At 43.4% G+C, this 18491-nt stretch overlaps 1 protein-coding gene and 1 long non-coding RNA gene across 4 annotated transcripts in view; one reads left to right on the top strand and one right to left on the bottom strand.

Annotated features, from left to right (window-relative positions):
• Positions 1 to 10455: 10455 nt before the first annotated feature.
• The window catches only part of YWHAE (tyrosine 3-monooxygenase/tryptophan 5-monooxygenase activation protein epsilon), a 44165-nt gene continuing 36129 nt past the window's right edge, over positions 10456 to 18491 (top strand). For all 3 annotated transcript variants that reach the window (XR_014821610.1, XM_021067551.2, XM_021067552.2), the window contains exon 1: positions 10456 to 10631. Coding sequence is in view for 2 of the 3 variants with exons in the window: in XM_021067551.2 (XP_020923210.1) it covers positions 10568 to 10631 (64 nt within the window). In the remaining variant the exon portion in view is untranslated. The remainder of the gene's footprint in view (positions 10632 to 18491) is intronic.
• LOC146398303 (uncharacterized) lies at positions 10473 to 16918 on the bottom strand. The gene is made up of 2 exons (XR_014821657.1): positions 15725 to 16918; positions 10473 to 15279 (listed from the first exon to the last, which is right to left on the bottom strand). It is a non-coding gene; the product is annotated as an uncharacterized LOC146398303 (long non-coding RNA).

The following is an 18491-nucleotide window of genomic DNA, read 5'->3' as shown; positions in this document are numbered from 1 at the left end:
TACTGGATCACTTAGAAGGGAGCTATATTCACAGAGTGGAGACTATTCCGGTTGAATCTTTAAATTTCCAGCTTTAGCAATACTTTCAAAAAGGCTGAATTCCAGTAACGAAAATGTCAAGATTATGTCCAAATTATTTTGTTCTAAAACACCAGTTGTAATGGAAGTAGCTTAATACAGTCTAAACAATATTCAAAGTAGTTATTCCTTATCCTGCTGTCATTTCAGACTTTCGATAATAGATCTCAGAGGCAGCAACTCAAGAAAGCACCTTAGAGGGGCAGAGGTCATTGTGAATTCTTTCTGCATTATTGTAGATTTCATGACCCTATTCTAATGCCAAAGTAGGTTAGAAGTAAAGAGAAAATTGGCCTGGTTCTGAGGCCGAGATCCTTTTATGAGCCTTGTGATATAACAAGAAAAAAGAAAGCCAGAGCCCAAAAAAGAGTGTAATAAGAGGAAGTGGTTTATGTAAATTCTTGGGTCACATCTTTTCTCCCACTAGAATCAAGTTCTTCCTCTTACTTTCACCTTTTCTTTGGAATAAGAAATGGCCTGTTTCTTGTGGTTTGTTTTGCTTTTTTTTCAGTGGCCACACCCATAGCACATGGAAGTTCCCAGGCCTACGATTGACTCTGAGCTGCAGTTGTGATCTATGCCAGGGCTACGGCAATACCAGCTCCTTTAACCCACTGGTCCAGACCAGGAATTGAACTTTATGCAATGACCTGGGCTCTGCATTCTGATTCTTTACCCTTTGCACCACAGCAGGAACTCCTGTTTTTTTGTTTCCATTTGTGTTTTGTTTTGCCTGTTTCTTATTTCCCTTGTTAGACTTGCTTGAGGGATTAGGTTAATGGCTGAACCAGCTAGTTGCTTGTTAATTAGCAAACTGCCATGTGATCCAGGGCAGTCCTCCTTCATTGCCATGACAGCCAACATTTCATTAAGCAAAAATGAGAGGAAAAAGTTTGTCGTTTGGAATCATTTGTGGCAAATTGCATCATAAAGGAAAAATAAAGCACAAACTTCTTGGTCTAACAGCTAGAATTTGGTACAACAGGATGGACTTAACGCTGTTCTTTTTAGTGAGATCTTTTTGATAGGTACTGTTTTTGGCTGTCCAAAGAACTGATGCTGGGGAAAAAAAAAAGGAATTCATGTAATGAACTTTATTTCTGGGCTGATCATCTTTTCAGTAGCAATTACAATGGTGTATGTATGGATGCCTCTTCTAAAGTAGGGGTTATTGACCCAAAATCTTGATCCCTAGGGGATCCACAGACTTATAAGATGTGTGGCAGAAATTGCTCTCTCAAATCCATGTTCTTCCTGTGCGCACTGCATTGCTCAGGCTCCCTTGCATTACATATGACCATGTGATTGGGTTCAGCCAACAGACTGTGCACAAAACCAGACTGTGCATTAACCACTGGAGTTCCCGTTGTGGCTCAGTGGTTAATGAACCCAACTAGTATCCATGAGGATGAGGGTTTGATCCCTGGCCTCGCTCAGTGGGTTAAGGATCCAGCGTTGCCGTGTGCTGTGGTGTAGGTAGCAGATGTGGCTTGGATCTTGCATTGCTGTGGCTGTGATGTAGGCTGGCAGCTACAACTCCAATTTGACCCCTCACCTGGGAACCTCCATATGCTGCGAGTGTGGCCCTAAAAAGACCAAAAAATAAAAAATAAAAAAATAAAAACCCGCACCACTTTTAGGCTTGGCCTATAGAAACCTTCCACAGGTGCTCCTCCTTGCTCTTCCTATCAGTCAGGAGTCAAGATGACACCTACGGCAGAGCCTTCATCTACTCGGGCCCAAAGTGACTGCATGGAGAATGGTGTCTGGCTTGGTGACCAGCTTAGTTAAGAAATGAACACTTGGGAGTTCCTGTCCTGGTGCAGCAGAAACAAATCCAACTAGGAATCATGGGGTTGCAGGTTCGATCCCTGGCCTTGCTTAGTGGGTTAAGGATCTGGTGTTGCTGTGAGCTGTGGTGTAGGTCGCAGACGTGGCTCAGATATGGTGTTGCTGTGGTGCAGACTAGCAGCAACAGCTCATATTAGACCCCTAGCCTGGAAACTTCCATATGCTGTGGGTGAGGCCCTAAAAAGACAAAAGACAAAAAAAAAAAAAAAAAGAAAAGAAATGACCATTTGTTCAATTATATATTTTTAAATCTAATAGGTGGAGCAGTTAGGCTACTCCAACTAGGACAAAGCAGTTGAGTTGGACTGGTGAGAGGCTAGGCTAGCCAACTGGCAGATTATTATGACCACATGATGCCAAAGCTTTATATATAGAAATCAATAATGCAGCTTCAGGCACCTCAGGTAACAAGTAAATGCTTTTTTAGTGTAAGGATGTCCTATGTCATGGTTGAAATTTAACTGGGCATCGTGTAGTTTAATCTGCTAAATCTGGCACCTGTATCCCTGGTCTCCCCTTTAGAGAAACACTACTGTAGGACGCCTGCTCTTTCCTCTGGGGAACTGAATTCTGAAGCAAAACTAAACCATACAAGGTCATCTGGGGCCAACTATCTCCTTCCATTCCTCTTATTTTTACTTGTGTGATGCTCCTCTGTCACCCTAGTCCCCCTTAGCACCTCTCATTTTGTCACTGTCATCCTCAAGCTGCACTGGATTGTCTCTGACCACACATTTTTGGACTTGATTTTTGGAGCTTTTGCCATCCTTTCTTTTTTTTTTTTTGGAATTTTAGAGCTGCACCCGTGGCATATGGAAGTTCCCAGGCCAGGGGTCGAATTGGAGCTACAGCTGCCAGCCTACACCACAGCCACAGCAACCCGAAATCCTAGCTATATCTGTGATCTACATCACAGCTGACGGCAACGTCGAATCCCCAATCCACTGAGGCCAGGGATTGAACCTGCATCCTTATGGATACTATTGGATTTGTTTCTGCTGCGCTGCAAAGGGAACTCCTTTTGCCATCCTCTTACGCTTCCTATCCTCTTTACTGTCACCAATCTAAATTTCTTCTCATTTAGTAAAGATTTTTGACCCTGACTCACAATATTTTTTCTTGCCAAGTCTTACTGTCATCTGGGGTTAGCCATTAATCACCTTGGCTTCTCACTCCTTTGACCATGTCAAATTCATTATCTTGTACTGTTATGTTCCTGGAGTCTTAAGTATCTTACCACTACCTTCTAGTCTTCCAGTTCCCTTACTCTCTTCCCAAAGCCCTTGTTCTTCCCTTTGCAAGGCATCTTCTAGTCCCTAAACTCCTCAGCTAACAGCTATCTAAATTCTTTTTTTTTTTTTTCCAAATTAGGTAATGAACAAATACGTAAGTTATTGTTAGGTCTTAGTTATATTCACCTGCCTACTGGACATCTCCTTTTTAATGTCCTGAAGGCACCTCAAACTCAATATATTCAAAATGGAATGCATCATCCCTTTGCCCATCTGCCCCTCTGCCCCTCATCCAGACTCCCTATGTCAATGTCTATTACCATTTGGCCAAGCTAAAAACCTGGGCACCATCTTTTCTTCCTTCCTCTTGGGGGTTCATCCCATTTCTAATCATTTTCCAATTCCTATCTCCTGAGCATCTAAAATCAGTCACTTCGAGAGTTCCTGTTGTGGCTCAGCGGTAATGAACCCAACTAGTATCCACAAGGGTAAAGGTTTGATCCCTTGCCAAGTTCAGTGGGTTAAGGATCTGGCATTGCCATGAGCTATGGGGTAGGTTGCAGAGGCAGCTCAGATCCTGTGTTGCTGTGGCTGTGGTGTAGGCCGGCAGCTACAGCTCCAATTCAATCCCTAGCCTGGGAACTTTCATGTGCCACATATACAGTTCTAAAAAGACAAAAAAAAGGAGTTCCCGTTGTGGCTCAGCAGTAATGAATCCAAAGCATATCCATGAGGATTCAGGTTCAATCCCTGGCCTTGCTTAGTGGGTTAGGTGTTGCCATGAGCTATGCTATAGGTCACAGATGTGTCTCAGATCTGGCATTGCTGTGGCTGTGGTGTAGGCTGGCAGCTGCAGCTCTGATTCGACCCCTGGCCTGGGAACTTACATATGCCACACACAAATAAATGAAAAATAACGACAATAAAAAAACAAAAGAAACATGATGGAAGATAATAAGAGAAGAAGAATGTATATATATACGTATTCCTGGGTCACTTGGTTGTCCAGCAGAAATTGGCACAATATTGTAAATCAACTATAATTAAAGTCAAAGTGAAAAAAAAAAAAAAAAAACAGTCTTTATCTCCATCCACACTACTGCTATCTTAGTTCAGACTGCCAGTGTTTCTCATCTGGATGAACTCAACAGCCACCAACTTCTCTTGCCTCTAGTTTTGGCTCTTCCAATCTTTTTGTCACATTTTAGTTCCGGTGAGCTTTCTTTCTTTTTTTTTTTTTTTTTCTGCTAAAAAGCAGGGCTGCACCATAACAGGAACTTCCCCCTAGTGAACTTTCTATAATTCATGTTATATTAGATTATATTCTCCTTCAGCAGGTATCTAAACTCCCTGCGAAGGGATATGGAGCTCTTTATTTTCTAGCTCCTCCTCTCTCCAGCCTCATCTTCCCTAACTTTCCCTGCTGTACTCTGGGCTCAGGCCAGACCAAGTTTCTTGTCATTTTCCTGACCCATCTGCTTGCATCTCCAGGATTTCGTACAGTTTGTACTTCTGTCTGGCTCGCCTTCAATTACCAGTCTTTTCTGATGCTCTAATTTGGGTTATCTGTTCCATGTCCTCTCTAGGTAATGTGTACTTATAGAGTTGTCACGCTGAACTGAAATTGCCTGTGCATGTGTCTGTCACAAGACTGATCGTTTTATTTCCAGCAGTCAGCCCTGCTTGACAGCAGATACCCAGGATGTGTATTTTGTTTTGTTTGTCTTTTTAGGCCTGCCCTCGTGGCATATGGAAGTTCCCAGGCTAGGGGTCTAATTGGAACTACAGCTTCGGGCCTACACTTCAGCCACAGCAATGCGGAATCTGAGCCCCATCTGCAACCTACATCACAGTTCATGGAAACACCAGATCCAACCTGCCGCCTCATGGATGCTAGTCGGATTTGTCTCCACTGCCCCCAATGGGAATTCAGGGTGTGTGTTTTGAATGAAAGAATAGGTTACAGTATCAGCTTTTGCTGCAAAATAAGCCACCTCAATACTTAGTGTCTTAAAACAATCACTTACCCTAGCGTTCTATAGCTCAGCTGTTTGGGTTGGATTCTGCTGGGCGGTTCTTCTGGTCTGGGCTAGTCTCACTGACTTGTCTGAGATCAGCTTCTGGTTGACTTGGGGCTGGCTGGTCTTGGATAGCCTTCAGATTCTCTGCTTCATGTGGTCTTCCATCCTCCAGGAGGGTAGGCCTGGATTGGTTCTCATGGCTATTGACAGGGTCCTAACTGAACAGGTGGAATCACACAAGGTCTCTTAAGGCCTGGCCTTAGAATTGACATGATATTAGAGTCAAGGCTCAGTGGTAGCGAACCCAACTAGTAGTATCCATGAGGCCGTGGGTTCAATCCCTGGCCTTGCTCTGTTGGTTAAGGATCTGGCATTGCCATAACTGGTGTAGACATGACTCAGATCCCTTGTTGCTCTGCCTGTGGCTGGCAGCTGCAGCTCTGATTGGACACCTAGCCTGGGAACTTCCATATGCCATGGGTGTTGCCCTAAAAATAAAACAAAAACAAAAACAAAAAATCCCCCACAATTGACATGACATCAATTGCAATTCTCAAAGCAAGTCACAAGGGCAGCTCAGGTTCAAGGAGTGAAAAAACAGACTCTACCTCTTTTTTTTTTTTTTTTTTTTTTTTTTGGTCTTTTTAGTTCTGGACCCATGGCATATGAAGGCTCCTAGGCTAGGGGTTTAATTGGAGCTGCAGCTGCCAGCCTCTACCATGCAGGATCCAAGCCACATCTGTGACCTACACCACAGCTCACAGCAATGCTAGATCCTTAACCCACTGAGTGAGGGCAGGGATCTAACCCACACCCTCAATGATACTAGTTGGTTCCTTACTACTGAGCCACAATGGGAACTCCAGGAGGCATCATTTTAAATTCAAAGGCATATTTCCCTTGCTAAGCAGTGAGCCCCTTGGGCTGCATCTGTGTGGAAAATGCACCTATTTTGTAAGTCTCACAAAGTTCCCTGTGGGCTGGCAGGGCCCTGATACTCAACCTAAGGTAGGTGAGAAACAGTTACTGAGGAGTATGAGATGGCACAAAAGGCACAAAGCAAGAAAAGTAAATAAGCACAACACACTGTTTTTATAAATGGATCAAATGAATGAGGGATTGAGAGATCCAGGAGGAAGACGAAAGCAAAGACTTAGGTTAATATGTCTGAATCGAATTCAGAAACCAACTGAATCAATGATAATGGAAAAAATAAAAATCTTAAAAAAAAAAAAAGAAACCAGCTGAGAGTTAACAGAGAGACCAGAACACTGAAGCACACAAAAAACACAAAATATGATTTGTTTCTATAAAAGGCAACTCTATAGAGACAGAAAATAGATTAATGGTTGCCCGGGGCTGAGAGTATAAATGGGGGTTGACTATAAATGGGTTCAAAGTTTCATTTTAATGTGATGGAAATGTACCAAAATTAGATTTGGCAATGGTTGTACGACCTTGTAAATATACTAAAAGTCACTGAATTGTGTGCTTAAAATGGGTGGATTATATGATATGTAAATTATATTTTAATAAAGCCATTTAAAAACCTTTCTTGACAGTGTCAGCATCACTAAAAGTGAACAAGGCATTGTATGTGTCTGATGTGATACACAACAAGAAGTTCACAGCAAGCACCACCTCTGAGGCATTCAGATTCCCCCAAATTGAACTCGACTCTAATCCAGGTATTTACAAGAAATAAGAGGAATAGAGGAACAAGTTAAAAAACACCATCCGGAGCTGAAGAAACAAATCCAGGACTTGACATACTCTATAAAACAAATGGTTCAGTTTCTTCTCAAATCAATGGCATGAAAAAGGACAGTAAGGGAGGTCTGTTATGGATAAAGAGAGATTTAAGACATATCGGAGTTCCTGTCCTGGTGCAGCGGAAATGAACCCGACTAGGAGTCATGAGGTTGCAGGTTCAATCCCTGGTCTTGCTCAGTGGGTTAAGGATCCAGTGTTGACATGAGCTGTGGTGTAGGTCGAAGACGTTGCTCAGTTCTGGTGTTGCTGTGGTGTAGTCCGGCAGCTGTAGCTCCAATTAGACCCCTAGCCTGGGAACCTCCATATGCTGTGGGCGTGGCCCTGAAAAGACAAAAAAATAACAATAATAACAGCCTTCTCAAAGATGTCTTCATCTTGATCCCTAGAACTTGTTACCTTACATGACAAAAGGGATTTTGTAGTTGCTGCATCTCATAATTTTTGGTATATTGTATTTTTGTTTATTTATTTCAAGGTATTTTCCAATTTCCCTTATGATTCCTTCTTTGACCCATCAGTTAGCTAAGAGTGTGTTATTTAATTTCCACATATCTTCGAATTTTCCAGCCTTCTCACTGATTTCTAGTTTCATTCCATTGTGTAAAAAAAAGACACCTTGTTGATTTCAATCTTTAAAAACTTTATTTAGATTTGTTTTGTGGCCTAACATGCGGGCTCTAGTTAACTTTACAGATGAACATGAAGCTCAGAGGTGAAATGGTATTCTGAAGGTCACACATTTGCTTATAGAATTAGGACTAGAACCTAGGTCTTTTTTTTTTAGGCCTGTACCCACAGCATATGGAAGTTCCCAGGCTAGGGGTAGAATAGCAATGCCAGATCCAAGCTGTGTCGGCACCTTACACCAAAGCTCACAGCAATGCTGGATCCTTAACTCACTGAGCAGCGCCAGGGATTGAACCCTTATCCTCATGGATACTAGTTTGGGTCTGTTACTGCTGAGCCACAACGGGAACTCCCAGAACCCAGGTCTTTTGATTTCTCAGTCATTTACCATTGAAATCTAACAAAATATATTAAAAGTGTAAGAGGCTTAATTAATTAATTAATTTTGTATTTTTAGGGCCTCACCTGTGGCATATGGAGGTTCCCAGGCTAGGGGTCCAATCCCAGGTGCAGCTGCCAGCCTACACCAGAACCACAGCAACGCCAGATTCGAGCCGTGTCTGGGACCTACACCACAGCTCACAGCAACCCCAGATCCTTAACCCACTGAGCGATGCCAGGGATGGAACCCGCAACCTCACGGTTCCTAGTTGGATTCGTTTCTGCTGAGCCCAGACGAGAACTCCAAGGCTTAATTTAAATAGTCCAGGAGTTCCTGTCGTTGCTCAGCGGATAGCAAACCCGACTAGCATCTGTGAGGACACGGGTTTGATCTCTGGCCTTGCTCAGTGGGCTAAGGATCTGGTGTTGCTGTGAGCTGTGGTGTAGGCCACATATGCAGCTCAGATCTGACGTTGCTGTGGCTGTGGTATAGGCTGGAGGCTACAGCTCCGATGCAACCCCTAGCCTGGGAACCTCCACACGTCGTGGGTGCGGCCCTAAAAAAAAAAAAAAAGAAAAATAAAAATAGGAGTTCCCGTCGTGGCTCAGTGGTTAACGAATCCGACTAGGAACCATGAGGTTATGGGTTCGATCCCTGCCCTTGCTCAGTGGGTTAAGGATCCGGCGTTGCTGTGAGCTGTGGTGTAGGTTGCAGACACGGCTCGGATCCCGCGTTGCTGTGGCTCTGGCGTAGACCGGCGGCTACAGCTCCGTTTCAACCCCTAGCCTGGGAACCTCCATATGCCGAAGAAGCGGCCCAAGAAATGGCAAAAAGACAAAAAAATAAAAAAATAAAAAATAATCCATGAGTCAAAGAAATCACAAAGGGAAAAAAAAAATTAAAAAAAAACCTTCAATAGTCCAGCTCCTTTGCTGGCTCTCCTGCTTTGTCCTATCATCTAAAAGTAAGTATTCTCTAAGGTTTGTGTCTGTCCTCTTCTACCTCAATTGATCCTCTAGCTCCTTCCATTGCAGCGTCCCTACAGTTTGGAATGTTAGTCCCCCTTTTCCAATCCCATGGATATTACTCCTACTTGGGCATTCTTTTTTTTTTTTTTTTTTTTGCCATTTATCGGGCCGCTTCCAGCGGCATATGGAGATTCCCAGGCTAGGGGTCCAATCGGAGCTGTAGCTGCCGGCCTATGCCAGAGCCACAGCAACTCGGGATCCGAGCCGCGTCTGCGACCTACACCACAGATCACTCCAATGCCGGATCCTTAACCCACTGGGCAAGGTCAGGGATGGAACCCGAAACCTCATGGTTCCTAGTCGGATTCCTTAACCACTGAGCCACGACGGGAACTCCTACTTGGGCAGCCTTTGAGAACCTTATAACCAACTGTGATAAAAGGAACTCGTCTTTCTCCGCATTCCATCTGAAAATTTTCCTAGCATTCTTATTTTTTTTGTTAATGGTACCATTTAGTCTCTTAGTGACTAGGTAGGGAAGATAGAAGGTCAATTTAATCCCCCCCCCCCACATCTGATTAACTACAAACTCTTCGTAGTTTCTCTCTTAGCACTATCTCCATTTGTCCTTTCCTATTTTCATTGTGGTCATATTACCTTTTGCCTGTATTATTGTAATAGCCTGATCATTTATTCTGCTCTTTAATCACTGCTATACAATAATCTTTTTAGAGAATAACGATGGTGTCATCCACCATGAAAAATCATCAAAAAATAATTTCCTTGTGGCCACTGAATAAGGTGCAAACTTCCCAGCATGCCATCCAAGCTTCTTCATAACTTGGTTCCAACCTTTTAATACACATTTACCGCAGACACTACCAAACAGCTTATATTCTAATTACCTGAACTTCAGTCTTGCAACACATACTGTACGAATACAAGATGTTAGGAATCCACTGGGAAGCCAAACATCAGGTCGTTTCCCTTTCCTGCCTCCTGATCGCAATGTGATCTTGCTCCTACTCTCCTGCACCTTAGGTGCTCCAGACCAGGATCCCCTAACAACTTCCCTGTACCGATCCATGGTGGGCCCAAGGGGAAAAAGAAGGCTTAAGGAGAAGTAAAGAAAGATTGCGAAGTAAGAAGCTGAAGTGTGAAGTCCTCGTTCCGCATTTGGCTACAGAAGAGCCCAACTCTTTACCCTGGGGTTAAAAGGGTCTGAGTAAGATCCAGGACTGCCTTTACCATTACCAAAATCGTTACTGCCGCTAGTTTCTCTGCCCGTAGTCCAGCTCTTTCGTTCACTCTCTCGCCTGGCTTCCCTCACTTCCTTGGGGAGCTTTCCCACTATGCAGTCGCAGTTCCCGCTTCCAACCGCCCCTAAGCCCACGGAGGAGGGGCGTCTAGTAGGTTCCAGCCTCTTCGGGCGCTGAGCTCCCAGACCCGCCCCCCCGCGCCAGTTGCCAGGGAGCGGTTGCCATAGAGCTGAGCAGTTGTCCGCGTGCGCAGGCGGAAGTCCCGGATTGAGGCGCCGCCATTTTTGCTGCCCGGTCGCGGAGCGAGAGGCTGAGAGAGTCGGAGACGCTATCCGCTTCCATCCGTCGCGCAGACCCTGCCGGAGCCGCTGCCGCAATGGATGATCGGGAGGATCTGGTGTACCAGGCGAAGCTGGCCGAGCAGGCTGAGCGATATGACGGTGAGTTGGGGGGGGAACGGGGGGCTGGAATTCTAGGACCCTCTGCCGCCGCCCACAGAGACCAGGACCAGGAGACAAAATGGCGGCATCGTCTCCTAGCCTGGCCCGGGGAGGTGGATTTGGGAAGCAGGCAATGGCCTGTAGGCTTTCAGAGCCGCAGGAGGCTCCAGACTCAGGATTTTGACTCCTTCGGCGTTCTCAGCTGCAGACACTCGGGAGCCAGGAGGCCGGGGCGTTAGGGTGGAGGAGTTGGTTGTAAAATGGCGGCTGGGGGGGAGGGCGAGTCCCGGGGCGGGGGAGGGGGAGGAGATGGCGGGTGCTGTCTCCCAGCGAGCAATCCCCAGGGGAGCCTCGGGGCAGTTCTTGGGACGTGGTGAACAATTGGGTGGCGTGACGAGGGAAGAAACACCCGCCACATGGGGGAGAGTGGCGACCGGGAGCGCGGGCGCCTTTCAGGGAAATATGGCGGGTGGGGGCGGTGGCTTTTCCCCAGAGGCCCAATGTGGGGCGGCGGCTGTGTAGTCTCACAAAGGAGAACCCTTGCGAGCGGAGGGCTCCTTTGGGTTTGGGGTGGGGGGCAGTCTCGGATGAGGGTGGGGAGAGCGAGGGGAGAGTGGGAATCACTGCAGTTCATCCTTGGGCGGAGGCCAGCCGAGATGCTACGTTCGGATTTCCTTCCCGTAGACCAGCACACCTTGTAGTGGGGTTTTTTAGGCTTTCCGTTCAACCTCGCCTTGTTCTGGGGAGGTCTAGAAAAATCTCTCTCACGCTCCCTTTCCTCAAACTTAACCTGCAGAGTTCGAAGTTCCTGGTAATCATTTTCTGGCTTCATAAGCTGTGGGTTCTGGTGGATAGATAGAACATTGAACAGGAAACAAGGAGATGATGAATTTTAGTTCCTCTCCTATTCCCGTGCCTCAATCTATCAGTATTTAAAAATGACGACTTTCCTGTTTACACGCGGCATTACGACAAATGGAAAGACCTGTTGGAAAATCAAGTTTTTTCAAATAACGTTTAGTAACTGTATTTTAGTTGCCTTCCTTGGCTTGGAATGCGTGATCGTACTTAACCTATCCCAAAGCACTCAGCAGAGATTTGGGTTTTTGAATTAAGACCGTAAGGAATCCCAGTAGATCTTATTTTCTTTTCTCCGTTTTAAGTAAATGGTTTCATGCACAGATTTGAGCAGTTCTTTGTTCCTTGCTCCTTTTCCCCTAAAGGCTCTGTAGTCATTTTTCAGAACTTCTTCGAAATGGCCACTGTGTCTTTTTAGTCGGTTCTAGGCTGCTTTTTTTATTGCCCCTCTCGTTGTGGGTCTCCTGCCCCCGCCCATTTTGGATCTAGGTATGTGAATTACTCCCACATCTTTTAAACTGGCATTATCATAACAAAAAATCCTATGTATGTTTTTTGTGGTTTTTATACTTTTGTGGCGTAAGACGGGGTTGGAATCAAGTGTCAATGAATAGATTTTTCTTCATGAAGCCACTTTTTTCCCCAAAATGTCGTGTGGAGACCTTGCTTTCCTTGAATGCCTGTTTGGTCATGTGAATAGTCTCAGGGCTGGTCCTGGCGTATCTTCATTAGGAGTCAGGAATTTGAAAATTACTAGAAAAGACCTCGAACTCAAATTTAGGAAGGTTACTACTTCTATTTTGTAAATCCTTCAATTGCTATTTGTATTGAACAAGATTCCTGTGGAAAGGGGGAGGGGAAAAAGATGGGGAAGTACAGCTCAAGGTCAGTTTTGTCTTTATTTCACTGTTGAAAAGCGAACTAATGTAGGTGTGCTTGGAATGGAAGTTTTTCTCTTCTCCCCCCCTCCTGTCCCAAATAGGTTCCTCTCTTAATACACCAATGCCCTTAGGGAGGAAACTTGAAATTATATCGGAATGCTTTCTGTTCTTTAGGGATTTATAGGCTCTGGCTGTGATCACCAAAGAGGACGTGGAGGGAGCTTTTTTTTTTTTTTTTAAGAACTTGTTTTAAAAAGTGGTTTGGAAGTTCATGATTGTAGCTTTCACGTAAGTGACAGTTTAGTGATAATAATGTATTGGTTTTGAGTGTTTGAGGATTTTTGACCAAAGGCCTTATTATTTAGCACAGGATCCGTATTCTTAAGGTTGTTTAAACGTTAGGAGTGTCCTTCAGAATCTAAAGGGAGGTAGGGAATATAGGATCTACCAGTTTGGAGAGAATGTCCGTGACTGTTGGGTACAAGACAGAGAGGGATTCATTGGAAAGGGAGAAGAGGAAGACACTCCTTAGGAATCAGCCTCTACCTGTGACCACTCCTTTATTGGATATAATAATTCAGTTTTGTTTCTGGTGACAAAAAGTGATTTTATAGTTGTAGTTAGCAAATAATTTATCAGGCATGGGGAAAGTGAAGAGTGCATTTGAATGACTTGGCTTGGTGTAGTTGGATATAAATGTTGGCTTTTCTTCTTGTTCCTGTAGTACCTTTGTCTTTTATTTTGCATGTTATGTTGAATCTATTAAACTTTTTTAGTAGCATCATTGAACTCTGACCTGGGGAATTGGAATCAATTGATATGGATTATTTAATGGTACTGGAGGATGAGCTAAGCTGTGTTCAGGAAAAGGACAATTTTGGGTTGCAGATAGGAAGTAAGTTTGGGGCTAGGACTGTTAATTTTAAAGATTAAATCATGTAACAGGCTGAGGAATTTCTATCATTCATAGCCAAGTTAAGCTCATCACCTTTTAATATTCCTGGGCCAAGTCTTAACTTACCCGGCATATATGAACCACATTAGTACAGAAAAGTGGGAAATAGGGAAAAAAAATAAGTACTTTTACATTTTTTGAGAATGGAGGGTCAGCATAAACTACATCTGGGTTTTGGGATAGTTGCTTGTTTTTTCCTTTCCTCACTTTATCCCTGTGATGATTGGCTGCATGTGAGGTAAGAGTAAACTTTTGATAGTCTTGTTTGGTTCAGTCTGTGAATACAACACCAGGAATGCATCTATTGGAGTCACTTGAGAGCTGTCCTTTTAAAACACCAGAGCCTCATCTCTGTAACTTTTTCTGGTAGTTATCAGTGAAGGGTGAGGCATGTTGTCAATTAACTCCTTAATATGCATCTTGTTTGGAAAAAAAGTGTAAGTGAATTAACCTTAGTAATGATTTTAAAAGCATGAATTAATTATCAATTCTTTGATCAGTAATAATTTTTATTGTTGTTTCAGTTAATGGCCTTAACTTTATAGCATACATTTTTTTCTTCTTGCCTAAACATGAGCAGAGTTGGATGATGCAATTTAAAAATTTCCTGCCTACAGGTAGCTTTTGGTCTTTGTATTTAAATTCTCTTTTGTGTACTTTAGGCTCTTATACAATCCTTTGGATTTGGGGCATTATTTAAGTTTATTCTGTTGGTTCATTGCAATTTGAGGTGTTGATGGGTTGATTCATATGGTAAACATTTCTGGGCACCCTTTTCACCTTTACATGTAAAGATCTGTGTTTGAATTCTAGTGTGGGGAAAAATATACATATGAAACTGAGCAAATTTTGGATTCATTAAGTACAAGCAAACCCACTGAAAGTCCATATAAACAAGCAGGCTTTTCATAATTGTCTTATAGCTTGGTCAAGGGAATATCAACTATTTAAAAAATTTCTTGACTTTAACCTGATGTAACAAGTGAAATTTCAGCACAATAAATAAATGTCTCTAATTTTACAGATAAGATTCAAATATTTTAAAAAGCTCATCTGAAAGCATGATTTTTAAAAAGGTGCTGTAAGGCTGATTTTGCAGAAATATTTTAACTTTATATGTAAGTGTGTGTATTTAAACAGTAATAATAGGTGTAGGGTAAAGATTAAAAATTTAAACTTTACATTATATAATGCTGCATTTATATAGAACTTGACATTCATAGACCACTTTCATAAAATTTTTTACTTATTTCATGTAACTTTGAAGTAGGTAATGTTAACTTCTGTTTTATGGTTCAGGAAAGTGAATTTGAGAAGATTTAGAGATTTTTTCCCCCCCCTCAGTATCCCATGACTAGTTGGCGAGTACATGGCAAAGCTAGAGCTCTCTGTCTGCTGACCTTTAGACCAGTACTCTTATTTCTCCTGAGCCACTCACAAAGACCTATGTGTAACTAAATCAGATGGTGCCTTGTGTATGGGGGGGGTATGCTTATGGTTTTTTAGCAGTTATTTCACACACTGTGTCTTCATGAGTATCACCGGTATCCGTTGTAAACTAGTTAAGATACTGTCATACTTTTCTGAAGAAATCTCTTACTTTCTTTCAAAAACAGGCATAGTATATGAAATTATAAGGAGGGAATTTTAGATTATCTCAGCTTGTTTGTGTTTAGGTATTTTGGTTGTACATTGTCTGCGTTGGGGTATGGCTAATGGTATGCATATCTGAAAGAACTTTTAAAATGTTTCTGCCCCTTTCTTTAGTCTTAATGGATACAGCCCTTAAATTAATGATGTAGTCATAAAAATTGGTGGGGGGGGTGTTGGCAAATGATCCACAAATGTTGCAGTTAGTAATCTAGATAGCTGTCAAACAGAATCCATTAAGGGATAGTGGGAAACAATTTTTACTGGGTTTTTTATTTTTCTCTTTTTGCGATTTCTTGGGCTGCTCCTGCGGCATATGGAGGTTCCCAGGCTAGGGTTGAATCGGTGCTGCAGCCGCTGGCCTACCCCAGAGCCACAGCAACTCAGGTTCCGAGCTGCGTCTGCGACCTACACCACAGCTCACAGCAACGTTGGATCCTTAACCCACTGAGCAAGGTCAGGGATCGAACCCGCAACCTCATGGTTCCTAGTCTGATTCATTAACCACTGCGCCATGATGGGAACTCCCAGAAGCTTATTTAAAAGTTCATTAAGTTGTGGAGTTCCATCGTGGTGCAGTAGAAATGAATCCGACTGAGATTGAGGGTTTGATCCCTGGCCTTGCTCAGGGGGTTAAGGATCCAGCATTGCCATGAGCTGTGGTGTAGGTCACAGACACGGCTGGGATCCCGTGTTGCTCTGGTGTAGGCCGGCGGCTGTAGCTCCAATTCAACCCCTAGCCTGGGAACCTCCATATGCTACAGGTGCAGCCCTAAAAGGCATTTAAAAAAAAAAAAAAGTTAACTGAGTTGTAATAAAAACTGCCATAGTAATGAAAGGGTCATCATAATATATCATCCAAATCGGGATACCTTGAAATAAAGGGGTGCCAATTTATAATTATACTTGGACAATAGACATGAACTGGGGCTGTTTTGAGCTGCAAAGTTACCCTTTGGTCATCCTACTTAAGACCATTTTTTGCCACTAGTTGTCTCACATAGATTCATATGAAAGTTTCCTAAGCTTTGTCCATCCCTTGACCACAGAGGTATCTTAAATCTAAATCCCCAGAATATTTTTTTTTCTTTGAAATAAAGTTAACATTTGGCAGAACGTATGACAAAAGCAAGGTGAAAGCTTTCTTCCTCTCAGTCTCCTTTCCCCCAAATGGAAGCAGGAAAAGTTAAGGATAGGGTAGTTGCTGAAAATAGAGCTTGCTGGCATACCAACTAGTCAGTCTGACTGATAATGTCAAAGTCAAGTATGTTTTATGTATGTCTACATTGAGCTAGATTTTATATTTAAAAATACTTAGGTGTTGGAGTTCCTGTCGTCGCTTAGCAGTTAATGAACCCGACTAGCATCCATCAGGACTTCGGTTTGATCCCTGGCCTCGCTCGCTCAGTGGGTTAAGGATCCAGCATTGCCATGAGTTGTGGTGTAGGTCACAGATGAGGCTTGGATCTGGCGTTGCTGTGGCTCTGCCATAGGCCAATGGCTACCGCTCTGATTAGACCCCTAGCCTGGGAACCTCCATATGCCGAGGGTGTTGGCCTTAAAAAGACAAAAAGACAAAAAAAAAAAAAAAAGATAAAAATACTTAGGTGTTAACAGCAGTGTCTGTCTTAAGTTTAGAACTTTTCCCCAAAATTACATTTTAAAAATCTCACCCTTGTCTTGGCATTCCTATTGTGGCTCAGGGGGTTAAGAACCAGACATAGAGTCCCACAGGATTCAGTTTTGATCCCTGGCCTCCATCAGTGGGTTAAGGATACAGTGTTGCCTCAAGCTGGGGCATAGGTGGAAGATGGTGCTTGGATCCAGTGTTGCTGTGGCTGTGGTGTAGGCCAGCAGCTGCAGCTCTGAATGGATCCCCCCAGCCTGGGAATTTCCATATGCTGCAGCTGTGGCCCTAAAAAGGAAAGAAGAAAAAAGAAAAACTCTCATCCACGTCTTGTTATGACCATTATGTTTTTCGGGTTTTTTTCTTTCCTTTTTTTTGGCCACTCTGCTGCATTTGGAGTTCTGGGCCAAGGATCAGATTCCAGCTGCAGTTGTGACCTATGCTACAGCTGCAGTAACACCAGATCCTTTAATCCACTGTGCTGGGCTGCAGATTGAACCTGTATCCCAGTGCTGCAGAGACACCCATCGGGGTCGCCACAGCCCTTCCAGTGATCCGTCATAGTAGCTGGACAGATTTTAGCCTTGGTAGGCTTGATTGTGATCAGGTCAGGATTTTATCTATCTAAAGTAATATGAAATGTGTTAAACTCTCTTCATTTATGTGTGAAATTTGGAGGAGATAGGTTACATTATGAATAAGAATTATGACTTTCACAGTTTGGAAGATGTGTAGTGCATAGGCCTGGATTCTTCATCTGTAGAATAGGGATTAATGATGTCTACCTTGCCTGCTGATTTACAGGGTTGTTACGAAATTGTGGCTTTGTAAACTGCAAAGTATACTTATTAGGTGGTATTATTTATTTATTTTTGCTTTTTAGGGCTGCATTGGCGGCATATGAAGGTTCCCAGGTCAGGGGTCCAGTTGAAGCTATAGCTGTGGGCCGGCCTACACCACCACAACATCTCATTTGAGCCTTGTCTGTGACCTGCATCATATCTCATGGCAACACTGGATCCTTGACCCACTGAGTGAGGCCAGGGATCGAACCCGCAACCTCGTGGTTCCTAGTCAGATTTGTTAACCACTGCGCCACAGTGGGAACTCCAAGATCCTTAAGATTCTTAACCCACTGAGTAAAGCCAGTCCTCTGGTGTTGCCATGAGTTGTGTAGGTCATAGATGTGGCTCGGATTTTGCATTCCTGTGGCTCTGGTGTAGGCTGGTGGCTACAGCTCCGTTTTGACCCCTAGCCTGGGAACCTCCATATGCATTGGGTTTGGCCCTAGAAAGACAAAAAAACACAAAAAACAAAATCAACCTGGCAAAGTAGTTGCCTCCATTTTTTTCCCCTTTTTTGGCCACACCCATAGCGAATGGAAGGTCCTGGGGCAGGGATTGAATCTGAGCCACAGCTGAGACCTACACCACTGCTTTGACAATGCTGGATCCTTAACCCATTGCACCACAGTGGGAACTCCTAGATTTTCTTTTGACTCCTGTTCCTTCAGACATGTCACTTAGTCTCAGGGCCTGTTTTTCTCATCCGTGTGATTTCTGAAAGCTCTTTTATGCAGTGAATTCACAGGCTGAAACTAGGGTTCTACTCCATCAACTGAGCTACTACTGTTGATTTAATAGAGGAACTCCCGTTCTCCAAATTTGTTTTTGTTCTTGCTTGTGTTGAGTGAATTGTAATATAAGGTTGAACTGTATGGAATTGTCAATTTCAGCCATTTTGACTTATAAAAATGATCACTTTATAGGGTTTGATGTAATGCTAAGTTGTGGTTGGTTGGAAGGCCTGGAAGGGGAGGCCTCAGTGTACCCCAAAGGGCATCAAACTTTTAAGGAAGCACCAGGATTGATGATGCACATGAATTCTTT

This window comes from Sus scrofa, chromosome 12 (genome assembly GCF_054392235.1).
Source record: "Sus scrofa isolate SSC_HxYL_T2T_F1_AM1 chromosome 12, Sscrofa_HxYL_maternal_Yorkshire_Landrace_v2.0, whole genome shotgun sequence".
In the NCBI taxonomy this organism is placed as follows: Eukaryota; Metazoa; Chordata; class Mammalia; order Artiodactyla; family Suidae; genus Sus; species Sus scrofa.
The sequence above is the reverse complement of the archived record's forward strand: the minus strand, read 5'-3'. Positions and strand labels throughout refer to the sequence as shown.